This window comes from Mastigoproctus giganteus, chromosome 2 (assembly GCF_048544385.1).
Source record: "Mastigoproctus giganteus isolate SK-2022 chromosome 2, ASM4854438v1, whole genome shotgun sequence".
Lineage (NCBI taxonomy): Eukaryota > Metazoa > Arthropoda > Arachnida > Uropygi > Thelyphonidae > Mastigoproctus > Mastigoproctus giganteus.
Window position 1 is genome coordinate 206,937,299 of NC_143576.1, and position 13,851 is coordinate 206,951,149.

Consider the following 13,851-nt stretch of genomic DNA (forward strand, 5'->3'; position numbering starts at 1 on the left):
GTTACAGATAAGATTGTAAAGGTTGCAGAGCTACTTCAGTTGGAGGTTGAGGCCAAAGAGATGGAGGAGTTAATAGAGGAAAAAGAGAAGGAATTATCTAACAAAGAACTTATTGACTTGCAGGCAGTGATAGTGAATGAAGAAAATGCTAACGAAGCTCAAGATGAACCAAATGAGGAGCCGAGACGCTTCATCACCAGAGAGACGGCAATGGCATTTTGTGAAATTGCATCGGCAATGGCGAGGTTTGAGAAGATGGATCCTACAGCGAATGATTCTTAAAAGTTAACCGAGGGGTGAATGATATGCTTGCTTGCTACAAAGAAATCTATGATGAAAAGAAAAAAAGCTGCCGTCCAGTCATCCATTAATATGTTCTTTCATAAGGTTGAGCGGCCGACCCCTTCTAAATCTCCACAGCCTTCATCAACCTCCCCAGCGGCATACTTATCAGCTGAAGACATCGGTTCTGGTAACGATGTTCGAGAGGTAAAACTTACTGACATTATGCCTCTGTCCTCTCTTTATTTTGTAATTTTATAATTTTGAAATTTTTTTTTTAAATTGCATGCTTTTGTAATTTTTCCTGCGCACGAGATAATAATTCTATTTACATGTTTGCGAAACATTTCTTTTTTGATTCAATCAATTCAGCGAGCACAGCTGCAAATACTGCACAAGCATGGGGGAAATTCTGACTTGCATAGCATTTCGCAGAACGCAACCCTTACATAAGTCGGGGAGTTCCTGTATACTACAATTGGTATTTCATTATTTTATAATTTATTTAAATTTCTACCTTTCAATTTCTACAACTTATATTTCTTTGTTTCTTTATCATAATCCAGTTTTACCTAATGCAGACTATCCTTTAACTTCTTACTGTAATACTAGGATCCCTTACTAAAGGGTCGGGAGTTACACTTCCGGTATATCCGAAGTACCTTTATTAGAAGCTATTGTCTTTGCTTTTCACTTTCTGCTTTCTAACTCTAAATTTTATACCTCAAGATCTATTAGAGTAATCCAAGGGAAATTGAGGTGCTATTGCTTCCCTTACTCTTACTTCCTTTCCCCTTATGTCACCATAAACCTTCCTTTTCACAGGTTTATATCACATACATCGCAACTCATGAAATTTATTGTTGGCTCTCATTTTCTGTATTTTTTGTTTCAATGCTACCTGTTGGGCTAACTGTTATTTTGCTAGTTTGCTGATAAATTTTAACTTTTGGATAATTTTCGATCATTTGGACCAACTAAACTAGCAGATAACAAACAGAAACAAAGGTAGCCTTTGCCAATTATTGATTGGATGTATTGAATGGTTCTATCCCTCATTAATGTACCATTCAATGTATCCTAATATCAGTAATTTGCCTCATTATCATAATTTTATTTTACTTTACTTGCATTTATTTTATTTTGTTTTTAATTATTTGTTTATTTATAGGGTATAGCTAAATAAACTAGCTCAGGCTAATTATGTATTTTGGCCTCATGGCTCACTAGGTATACTTTTATAATGAATATTCTAAAATCTTATCTTCCTTTTTGTCCTAAAGGCTAAAACTTTGTATGCTTATTCTACTAATATGGCCTTAGGACACTATGGTATAGCTTTTGTTGTACAATGTTGTACTTTAAACACTGTTCAAATCCTTTTTCCTTTTAACACCATTAAGATGAACAACGATCTTCAAGCAGACCCAGAAAGGCTTTGCGCAGAGAAGAGGTCCAGGACTGAAATGTTTCAGAATGCATTACTCCACCTATAAATGTTGAGTGAAGCCCACAGATGGAAACAAAACAGGAAATGAAGAATGAACTGGTCGGGATTGTTTTTTTTTCTTAATGGTGCTCCTGTTATGTTTACATTTTTTACGTCTTATCTTTCTGTGAAGTCGCTGTAAATATTGGTGTAGATGTGAACATTCTCTAATTCGTAGCCGAGTGGTCAGGAGCAAGAGTGCATAGCATGCGTTCCTTGAGTGGACCAGGATTCAAGCCCGTGACTACTAAATACAATAAATATTTGTATTGATGATTTATTGTAAACTCTACTGACTTGGTTGTCGTGCCGGAGTATAAACAGAATATTTATTGTAATTATTTTATAGACTGATGTAATGTTTAATCAATAATTTGATGGCATTAATCTGATATGGAGTCTTTTCCTAGTTTTCCTGCAATTCCGTTCAAACATTTTCACTTTTACCTTTTATTAAGTCTAAATACAAAAACACACACACACACACACACGTGCTTTTTTTTGGAAAAAAATAGGTGCCAGTACTCAATCTTTGCTATCAGGAAAAATTGAAAATTAAAAGGATATGAAAAGTAAACAAAAAAATTTATTTCCTGATATTGTTACTTCACTAGTAATGTTTTGGGAATAAGAACAACAAATTAAGTACAGCCAGACCTCGCATAATGCAAGTTCGATTAACGCCTTTTTCAGTTACCACTATTTGGAAAAAATTGTGCCACTTTTCACGATGCAAATTTCCAGTTAACGCAATTGCCCCCCCCCCTTTATGTGATAGTTGAAAAGGATTTGAATTGCACATTAAGCTTACCGCACATCGGATGGGCAATAAACAAACGTTTGCCTGCTGTTCCATCAGCCATCGGAAGAAGAAGTGTTACTTGTTTGACTCCCACTAATAAAGTCAATGCAGACTTGCATTTAAAAATTCTAATTTTCATTTAAAAATTCTAATTTAAAAATTCTAATTTTTAAATGAGCCGGATGAAAATGTTACCGTGAAGGAGATTATTATTATTAACCACTGGTGCAAGGAAGCCTGAGGCTTATGCTGCACCAGCCAAAAAAAATAAAAAATTTCCGAGTTACCCAGAAATAGAGAAGTAGAAAGGAATCACCAAGAAAGAAAAGAATGATGATATCCTGCTCAGGACCCTGGGTATGCCAAGCCCATACTCACCAGATGTGAGCCCCTGGGTAGAATTAACGGTAAAAGAACTAGATGAGATCTTTCGTATGGCAGAGAACCTCAAACAAAAGGTTTGAGGTTCCCTGCGATATTTATTTTGCCAGGGCCCAGAGAAGATTGTTGTCGACTATCGGAAATTGATTGATGAAAAGAGAAAGTCAGCACTGTTCAAACGACACTGCTCATATATTTCCGTAACAAATCATTTCTTCATTGTGTATTTTATGTCAGAGGTTCTGAAACTTTCTCGGTTCATGGCGCCCTTAAGTGTCTCAGTAATTTTTTCAAGGCACACCTAGACCAAAAGAAATACCTAACAGTTCTGTTTATTAAGTAGTTAGGACCGAACAACTTAATAAGAAATGTTGAAACTGTGAACTACCTCTAGCTAGTAGTTTGTGCGGTGTCCAACAGATTAAAATTAAATAAAATTTTCTGTTTATACTCCGGGACAACCAAAAGGTCAGAGGAGTTCAAAAGATAGACAGAATACAAGAAACAGCACTGTATTCAGCAGTCACAGTCTTGAAAATGCCGAGTATCGCTGTGTTTCCTTCGAAAATTTTAAATAGTTCGCAGCACACAGTTTGGGAACTGCTGTTTTATGCAATAAATGTTTAATTCCATAATTATTTTCATTATCTTTTACATGGTATACAGTAAAAAAGTTATTTAAAAGGTATTTTTAAAATTTTTTTATGGACATTCCCGAACGTCAAGGACCAATTATAATTTTATTTTATTGATTATTACTAAAAAATTAATAGCAAATGCTTAGAAAACAGTACTCACCTTGTATAAATCTGCAATAAATTTTTTTGGTTGATAGTGGTTAAATTTAGGTTGGAAGAAGCATTAAAAAGAACTAAGGCATCATGGGAGTTTAGATAAACTTTAAATACAACACGCGCTCACTTCTCTTCCATTTGGCAACTGATGACGGTTTACTCACGAAAGTCCCTCGTAATGACTATTGGCACCAACGGTCTTCTCTCTTTTTTTCATTTACGTCTTTTAACCTCTTTATGACAACCAAGGATTGAAGATGTGCATTTCTACTTCCTTGCACTCATTTTAAAATCTGTTTAAAATATTTTCACCCCATTCCCTGCCTTAGTTCTTTTTAATGCTTCTTCCAACCTAAATTTAACCACCATCTACCAAAAAAAATTATTGCAGATTTATACAAGGTGAGTACCGTTTTCTAAGCATTTGCTATTCATTTTTTAGTCAGATTTATCACGGTATTATAAGGTTACTATAATTTCACTATTGTCTATTGATTATTATATTCGATTAATGCGTTTCCGTTTTGCACGACGAGCAAAACAGGATGAATTAATCATGTTAATTGAGGTCAGCCTGTATATTAACAGTTTATTAAGCATAAATTTATTATACAAGTAAAACGTGAGTAAAATAAGTAATAAGTAAAAAATAAGTTAAAATATAAATAAAAATAATTTCATAATAAAATTTTCATAGAAAATTCCAAATTTTTAAAGTTCTCATCCAACACACTACACAGACTTCTTTTCTTACTGTTTGTCTGTTGCTGAATGACGTTTCCGAAGTAGCCACAAATCGACATATTTTGCTGGATCAAAAAGTGCCTACAATTTTAAGAAATTGTAGTAAAAAAATTGTTTTTATCATCAAGGAAGCCCTGGTTGGGCTGATGATCAGATTCATTTGTAAAAATCCTCGTTCACATTCACTCAAAATTGATATCGTACTAAAGCATTCATCAAATGCTTCAATTCTTAGGTGCCTCTGTAGCCAGGGGCAGCAGTGCGTAGCACACGCTTCTTGATTAGACTGGGGTTCGGAGCCCGTGACCACCAAATACAGAGGATGCTGCGGAAAGGTCAGGGAATGACCACCGCATATTCCCGGAGCAATATGGCCTTAGTTGCTAATGCTCCTAAAAACCAAATAACAAACAAACAGCTTAATTCTTCCGAAACCGACTTTTCAATTAGGTATTCCCGAAATCCATGAATTGTATTCTCTTTCGTTTAACTGAAGCCTAATTAACAATTTTCTAACTTCATTCTCACCAAATGTCACTTGAGAGTTAATATCTTCAGGTCAATGTTTCCTATCAACTGCTCAGGCTGCCACTGCCAAATCAGCCTTTTTACTATCAAGCAGCCTCCTTTCTACCGATTGCTTCAAAGTACTGTAGGAAGCTTCTGGATTGATTGGAGAATAATTTCTGTAATCTCTCCCATGAAGTGAAACTTCTTAAAATCTTAGATTTTCAGCAGCTTCAGCGGCATTTCTGTAACATTGTCCCAGAACTGTTTCTCTTTCATGAAAAAGTTGTACAATTTTTATTTTTTTATTCACCTTGTACAGCCCTATATTGCACTCCTGCAAGTCCAGGCTCAAGTCTGTTTACGGAAAAATGTGCATGATGCACTTCCATGAAACAACAGATGATTATTTGTCGGGGTAAAAGAAAATGTCAGGATGGCCGAGCGGTCTAAGGTGCTGCGTTCAGGTCACAGTCCGGTCTTCCGTGCGTGGGTTGGAATCCCACTCCTGACAAAAGATTTGTTTGCCTTTAGCCAGTGGGTAGTTGATTGGCGGAAGTTGATAGCCTAAATAAATTTATAGCTGAGCTGGACAGGCATTTGGAACGAATGGAAGGGTGAAATGGGACAGTTCCCCCCCCCCGGCTGATGCATGCTTTCTTGAATCGCATGCATCTATTAATGCTAAATCACTCTCTCCTAATTCTCGAACAGGGCAAGTAGAAGGTTGACCAGAGCCCATTGTCTGCATTCTGCATTGGGAATACCCCTTGATCTGCTTGCTGTTGACCAGCGTGACTTCTTGGTATGTGGGGCAGGTGGTCGGATAGGTTTTACGAGTACCATTAAGTTGTAGAATGGTAATCCCTTTAGCTCTCATAATTTGTGCAGCAGCACTAATAGCCTAAATTTCCTGAAGGCCAGAAGTGCAAACAATGTGCCAGTTAAGTCTCTCCTAATCAGTTTGTTATACGAAATTTTTTTTCGTTCAACGGAAACTATTTTAAATGTAATTACCAAGGGGAATTCAAAAAAATTTGCTATAAAGGAGTTCATTAAACAGAGGTCCGTACTGTAATTTAAAATTCTAAAAATGGTTATAAAGTTTAATATAGAAAATATCTTAACAACAGAATGCAAATTTAGTTAAATTACTCGAAGCTTATTTGTAAAAAAAAAAAAAAAAAAAATACTAAATATTACAAATTTCAAAATGTACTGCATCCAAATGCCATGTGTCACAGTTAATAGAGGTTCCGTACAGATATGCTTGATATATACATCGAGCATATCTGTATTCAAGGTAGCCAAGATAGGTAACTTACATAATGCTACTCACAGTTTTTGTTTCACTGACCAATTTGCATGTTGTGCAGGCTGAAAAACTAGGAATAACTCATAAGGGAAGACCCTATTCCTCTGCCAGAAAATGGCTAGCTGTAGTCCAATCGAAGACGCTTTTAATACCTACAGTCTGTGACAGGACTTGAACCCACACTTCACCAAATGAGTGATAAGTGTCAAAACCACTGCACTATGCTGAAGGACACAAAAAAGAAACAAGATTAGCTGAAAGCACAAAAGGGTATTCTTACAAAGAAATACTGGGGTCCTGTAATTTGCAGCAAACTAGGCATTCGTGCAACAACCTAAATGAAGTGTTTAATGCTATTTTTGGGTTTTTTTTTTTTTTTTTTTTTTTTAGGAGCATTAGCAACTAAGGCCATATTGCTCCGGGATATGCGGTGGTCATTCCCTGACCTTTCCGCATCCTCCGTATTTGGTGGTGACGGGCTCGAGCCCCAGTCTAATCAAGAAGCGTGTGCTATGCACTGCTGCTCCTTCCCACCTGGCTACAGAGGCACTGTTGTGTTTAATGCTTTAAAAGTGGGGAGTAAACTTCTTCTATGGTAGTATCTTTGCCCTTGTGGAATCTTTACACTCTTCATCAGATAACACATACAAGGAGCAATAAATTTAAATTGAAAAAGGATGGCAATAGAATGTGTGGAAGTTTGCCTTCAGCCAGAGAGTTAATTAATTGTTGGAATAAAATTCACCACGTGGTGGTGTTGTTGTGGTTAGATGGAATAAATTTAAAGGATTGAGCAAATTATTAAAAAGGTAAACAAAGTGGGTAATTTTTTTATTCCGGCAAATGCTCTATAAGCTTACCACTTGGCATCATTTTGTCAATACTAATACTATATCATTTTAAGATTCAAAATTCTTTATGCCTCCTTGACCCTCAAAACTTATTTATAACTAGTTCTTGATCCAAAAGTGAATATGAATTACTTTCTGATCTTATTTCCTCTCTTTCTATAATGTACACCAATCTCGTCCTTAACCAGATATTCAGTGAGATATCTGACCAATCAATATCAAATTCCAGTTGCTCTTCATTGAAAATTCCATATCTTTGATGTATTTTTTCATCTACGACCAGGCAATGATGATTGGTTGTAAATGAAACATGACCACTATAATTTCTACGATTCATTATCTTGGCAAATTTCTCCCTTACACTCAAAAGTCATCTGGTGCAAATCAAAAATATTAACAAAACAATGCTGATTTCATCACCTATGCTCTTGACTCTTTTTAAAATTTTTTTTTAATGGCAATAAATTAATTTATATTAACAGAATACACATAACGAGCTCTGAGAAGAAATGCGATATTATATTAGTAATCAATAAATAGGAGCATGGCGACATACTCTCAATTTTTCAGTTGTGCAGACAAGCAAATTTGTAATCAAGTCATGGATAATCATGCTTCTTACTGTAACTAAGTTATAAGCAACCATGGATTTGCATATAAACTGCATATCTACATTAAATTTTGGTCATTAGACTTTTAATACTTACGGCCTTAGTATGATGATGTTTAAAATATCTACCAACACTGCTTGATCGCTTTGGACAGCTAATTCAATGGCTCCCTGAAATAACACTGTTATTACTCCACATTATAAATAAAATTCTTTAACTTTATAGTAAAATAAAGTTTATACAGTAATTACACATTTCATATGCAAAAAAAAAAAAAAAAAAAAGCAGTGAACAGGCATTGTATGCTATAGCTTGGTTTAGAAATGTAAAAAATATATATATCATTACCAATAAAGGTTAGATTATTTCCAATATATGATTCATAATAAGGCCAGGTTTAAGCAAATTTTGAAATTTGCAATATTTATTGGAGGGGGTTGTCCCTTTGATTCCAAGTAGTAACTATTCAATAAAATTTACAGAAATTTGTGATTGTATCTAAACTATTCATACTAGGTAATAGCTTACCTTTGTGTCTTTTATTTTCCATTGGTCAAGAATTCCTTGTAATTTTTTTTTTCTGTGATTGAAAACTGCCATCATTGACTGGTGACCACGAAATATTGAAGACATTGCTTCTGCTTCTGACATTTCAGGATGTATGGGAATACCAATTCGAAGACACTCTCTACGTTTCTGTCAAAAAAAAAAAAAGAAGTTAACTTTAATTGAATATTTTCATATTAGTGGGACTGTTCTACAAAGGAGTAACCATAAAGTTCCTGGACTGGTGCTGTTGCAGTCATATTCAATGAGTTTGAAAATAAACAGAAGTGATATGTTGTAGTTCAGGCTTCAACAGATAGTGGTACAGAGACTGTCCAGTAGGCCAAGAAGTTTCAAGTAACAACCAGTTTTGTTAGTAGCATTAATATTCCATGCCACAATTTTTCAATGGAGCAATGAACAAATATCAAATTTTGCTTTAAACTGGAAAAATCTGCAATAGAAATGTATGAAATGTTTAAGAACTGTTTATGGTGATAAAGTGTTGTCACACCTGTGTGTTTGCATGATATAAGTGGTTCAAAGATGGATGTGAGGATGTTCACGATGACCCAAGAAGTGGGCATCTAATAATCTCTCAAAATGAGGACAGAGTTGCAGTCATATGGTGTGACCAGACGGTCAAGTTTATGCCTGTTCAGTTTCATCTATGTAACAATGGATGTGACATGCAAGGAATAGATACTGCTTTCAAATTTTGTTTCCGTCTCAAGAAAACATACAAAATGTTAAATGAAGCTTATGATGAATCTATGTTTCCATATAAACACAGCTTGCAGGTGGTTTGCAATGTTTAAAGATGGATGTGATCCAATCACAAAAATTGGCAGTATTGGATTTCCAACCACTGCTGCCAACCACAGAACCCATTAACACTGCTTCTGTAATCACGAGAGAACACTATTATAACAGTAAGGCAACTGGCAGAGATAAGAAGAACTGTTTATTGTATACAGAAGGCACATTACTGTACACAACTCCCTTCACAGCTACAAGCCAGGTGTTTACATAAAAGGAATAACTCAATACAATAAACAAAGGTGAAGGATTTAAAAAAAAAAAAAAACAACCAGCATTATGACTAAAGAAAGGTTTGAACACTGGAGTGATGGATCCATGTCAATGACAGGTCCTTGGGAGCAGGTTCGAATGTCCTGTGACGTGGTCCTGAGAAGGAAGTCGATGGAGTATGTTCTGTCTATATTTCTTATCAACTGTGAACTTATAGAGGTCGCTGTCCAAGGAGTGCATGTACTGCAGCATTTGCACAGGTAAGAACCAATTGGATAACTTTTAACTGGTTTGGAGTGGCCTGAAGGATTAGATTGGCCCTAAGGCTTGGGACCAAGGAATAAGAGGGACCAACAAGCCTCAGGGCCAAGAATATCAGTAGGAAGCATGCACGGTATTCTCCATGACCATTTGCATATGAAACATGTTTGTGCACGCTGAGTTCCAAGACTGCTCACCCCTGAGCAATAGCAAGGTTGCATGTAGGTCTATCAGGATCATGAACAGACGGTTACTGATGGTGAAGTTCTGGCAGCATCATTTTGACCTAGAGAATAAGCAACAAAGCTCTGTTTGGAAGTCTACATAATTGCCAACACCAAAAAAAGCAAATTCTATTGGAACATGCAGCAGCCTGGAAAGCAGGGTGTTAGGGATTACAAGCCCTGCTGTAAGTCATCAAGGAAAAAATAAATACATGGACTGTGTTAGGGTAACTAAAAGTAAGAACAGGTGCATGTAAAGTAATGCTAGGAGCAGAGTAAATAAATTTGATGAATTAGAAGTACTGCTTAATTCATTAAGCACAGACATTGTAGGGATATCAGAGACATGTTGTAACTCAGTCATAAGGGATGAATTTGAATATGGGGAGTACAATGTATACAGAAAAGATAGACACAAACAGGAGGGGGGGGGGTTATGCCTTTAGTTAAGAAGCATATTAAATCTAAGGCAGTGCATCCAGTCAACATGGGTGGCTGTGTAATGTTGAATCAGTTTGGTGTGACATGGGCATGGGGAAAAGAAAAATGAGAATAGGAGTGTGTTATAGGCCTAATGACTGATAAGTATAACGACTATACAGAGAAATAGAATGAAAAAGTAAATCAGAATGTCTTATAATGATTGGGGATTTTAAATTTCCAGATAATAACTGGAACTTGTGGGTTGGTCACTCACATACTAGCAAGACTTGTGGATTTATTGGATAACTGTTTTCTACAGTAGCATGTTAGAGAGGCAACACGGGGAAGCAGTACTCTTGATCTGATTATCAGCAGAAATTCTTCACATATAAGAATATGCAGAGAAAGACCAACTGGGTGGCAGTGATCTGTGGGATTTTCTTAACGATATAACTACTGTCAAGGGTAAAGGGAAGAATTTTGCTTTCGTAAGGGTGACTAAAGTGGTCTCAAAGAGTTTTTAAATTCTATAGAGTGGCACCACATGTTACCAACAGCAAATTCTAAATGGGAAGCACTCAGGGAAGTAAGCCTAATTGGCATTTTATACCAACTAAGAAATACCATTCAAGATGAATGTAAATGGATGTCAGATGATACTTATGGCCGAGAAGTAAAATGCATGGGATGCATATAAATTATCAGGTGTTGCAGAAGCCTATGGTAGATATAAACTAGTCTGTAACCAAGTCATAAAGAAGGTTAGGCAAGCTAAGACAGATTACAAGAAGCCTCTGGCAAAGAATGCAAAGAAAAGCAGCAAGGACTTCTTTACTTATATTAACAGAAGGGGTTGGATCACGTTGGTCCACCTTATGTTGATGGTTTAACTGTTGATGATCCTGCTCAGGTTGCCGGCAAACTGAACAGGTACTTTGTAGCTACATTTATTCATGAGGAGTTGTTTAGGGAGAAGGATGTAAGAAGTTCAAACTCTAACAGGGAGCTAAATGACTTTGTGATAAATGAGAGGAAAGTGGAAGAAAAATTATTGAAGCTTAACATAAAAAAAAAGTAAGAAAACCCTTGGCCAACATTGTGAGAGCATCTTTGGATTCAAAGGACATCCCTATGAGCTGGAGTTGTACAAATGTATCCTCAATTCACAAAGGGGCATGCATCAAAAGGTGACATTTAGTAATTACAGACCTGTTAGCTAAACTTCTGTTCCTGGGAAAATAATGAAGTCACTGGTTAAAGAAGTAATGCAGGAGCATTCAGACAGGAATGCAATTATACTGCAGTCACAACGTGGATTTGTTAAGGGATAATCTTGCCTGGCCCTTCTGATTGGATACTGTGATGCAGTAACAAAGGAACTGGATGTAAAAAACATAAATCCAAGTATGTGATATTTTGACATCACATACTTGGATTTCAGGAAGGCATTTGATATTGTTACACATAAAAGGGTACTGTAACCAAATTGGAGCAATGTGGCATTAAATGCAAGTTAACGCCTTAGATAAAGGGATGGTTGAGTGAAAGATGACAGAGAGTGGTTATTAATAGACACTGCTCTCTGCAAAAAATATTATTGGAGTCCCACAGTATTCAAGTGCTGGGCCCATTTTGTTTTCTATATTTATTAATGAAGGTATATCAGGCTTAAAGCCTAAGTTTGCAGATGATACAAAGGTTGGAAGGGTGGTTAATGATAATAATCAGGGTAAGTTACTGCAACAAGATCTAGAAAAATTAGGCAGATGGGCTGAGAAATGGCAGTTGAAATTTAACATTGAAAAATGAAAGGTATTACATGTGTGTAGTAATCATCCCAGAATAATGTACTAACGGTGTGGTACTACACCCGGTGTAGTGGAAAATGAAGAAGATCTGGAAATACGATATGAAGTTCTCAGAGCAGTGCAGACAGTCTGCTGGGACAGCTCATGGGGTGTTGTCAATGATATATAGGAAATTTGCTATCAGGGATAAGGAGTTGATTATCCCATTGTATAAAGCAATGGTTAGGCTGGATCTTGGGTACTGCATACAGGTCTGTAGGCCTCACATTTTAACAAGGACGTAGATTTGCTGGTACAGGTGCAGAGAAGGCAAACGAGATTAGTGAAGGGAACAAAAGGGTGGTCTTACTAAGGAAGGCTTCAGTTCTGCAAATTACAGTGTCTGGAGACTAGGTACCTGCAAGGTAATCTGATTGAGGTATTAAGGCTTTGAATGGATTGAGCAAGCTCAATGCTGATGGCATTCTTTCTCTTGATCAGACTACACACGAGGGGACATAATTCAAATTGAGGAAGAATGGTTTCAGGATAGATGTGCATAGTTTGCCTTCAGCCAGCAGTGGTTGATTGTTGGAAGAAACGTCCATCTATTGTTCTTGAAGTGGGTAAAATTAAAAAATTCAAGGAAAACTACATAAATGATTGTAGGGGATGGACAGGTAATGTGGAGATTTTTTTTTTTCTTTTTTTTACTGCAGCAACAGAAGAAAATGAGGAGAGAGAGAGAATGGTGGAATTGATTTATGAAGATCAATGCAGGAAATGTGTGCAAGAGTGGCTATAATGCACTGAAAACAATTCTGGACGATGTGAAATACAGATTGTCCAGAATATTTGAATGCCACGAATGTAAATGCTAGATATTCTAAGGAGAGGAGAGTGTGCAAGCTTGGGTCAATCTTCCAAGGGGTAATGCACCATGAGCATTTTCTTCATTGTTGCTGAAGATGACACCTGGGTATTGTGAAATGGAAATCTATGGAGTGATAACACAAGAACTCATCAATAAAGAAATTCAAGAAAGCCGTTCACTGGAAAAAATCATGCATTCAATTTTTCGTTACAAGAAACGGGGTTATCCTTGTGAACATCCTGGAACGAGGACACCTGATAAGTTCTGCTCACTATGTGGAGACAATGAAAAAAGCTGAAGACATGAATTGCACAACTGGGGCCAGAAGAGAAAAAAATTTCTCCTTCAGCACAACAATGTCAGACATTATATCAGCATCCTGATAAGATATACCATTGTAGAACTGGGTGGATTGTTCTGCCACTGAATAGATCCAACCTTGACACTATGCTGCAAATCATCAGACTTTCAGCTTTATATAAAGGATGGCCTTCATAGGGAACTCTTCACCAATGGTGGTGCTGTCAAGAAGGAGGCTGATAGCAACTTTGATGGTGGGGGGATGCAGGCTCTGGTTCAGTGGTGGCGAATATATGAACTAAAAAAACTTGAAGTACATAATATATGATTTAGAATGGCATATTGAAGTGGTGTAAAAAAAAAAAAAAAAATTGAGAAAACAAGTGCAAATAGGAATCACTTTAGAATAATACCAGAACTAATTGACACGTTAAGACAAATAATATCAATGATCCATAAAAACTACGGCTCTATTAGTAAGCAGGTTCTTAAGCCCAATAAATAAGTTTGTGACAGAAAAAGATTAAGCTGAAATTAAGTTAAATACAATAGTTAAATCAATAAAAAAAATGTATGCAAACTACATTTACAGTCCTATGCACTACAAATTCCAGAAATGAGTCAGACA

The 13,851-nt window shown here is 36.4% G+C and overlaps 1 protein-coding gene across 1 annotated transcript in view; it reads right to left on the reverse strand.

Annotated features, from left to right (window-relative positions):
* The window catches only part of LOC150090009 (katanin p80 WD40 repeat-containing subunit B1-like), a 331,620-nt gene that overhangs the window by 21,666 nt on the left and 296,103 nt on the right, over positions 1-13,851 (reverse strand). The window contains exons 14-15 of the mRNA XM_090368931.1: positions 8,305-8,472; positions 7,873-7,946 (exon numbers count right to left, since the gene is read on the reverse strand). Coding sequence (XP_090225057.1) covers positions 7,873-7,946; positions 8,305-8,472 — 242 coding nt within the window. The remainder of the gene's footprint in view (positions 1-7,872; positions 7,947-8,304; positions 8,473-13,851) is intronic.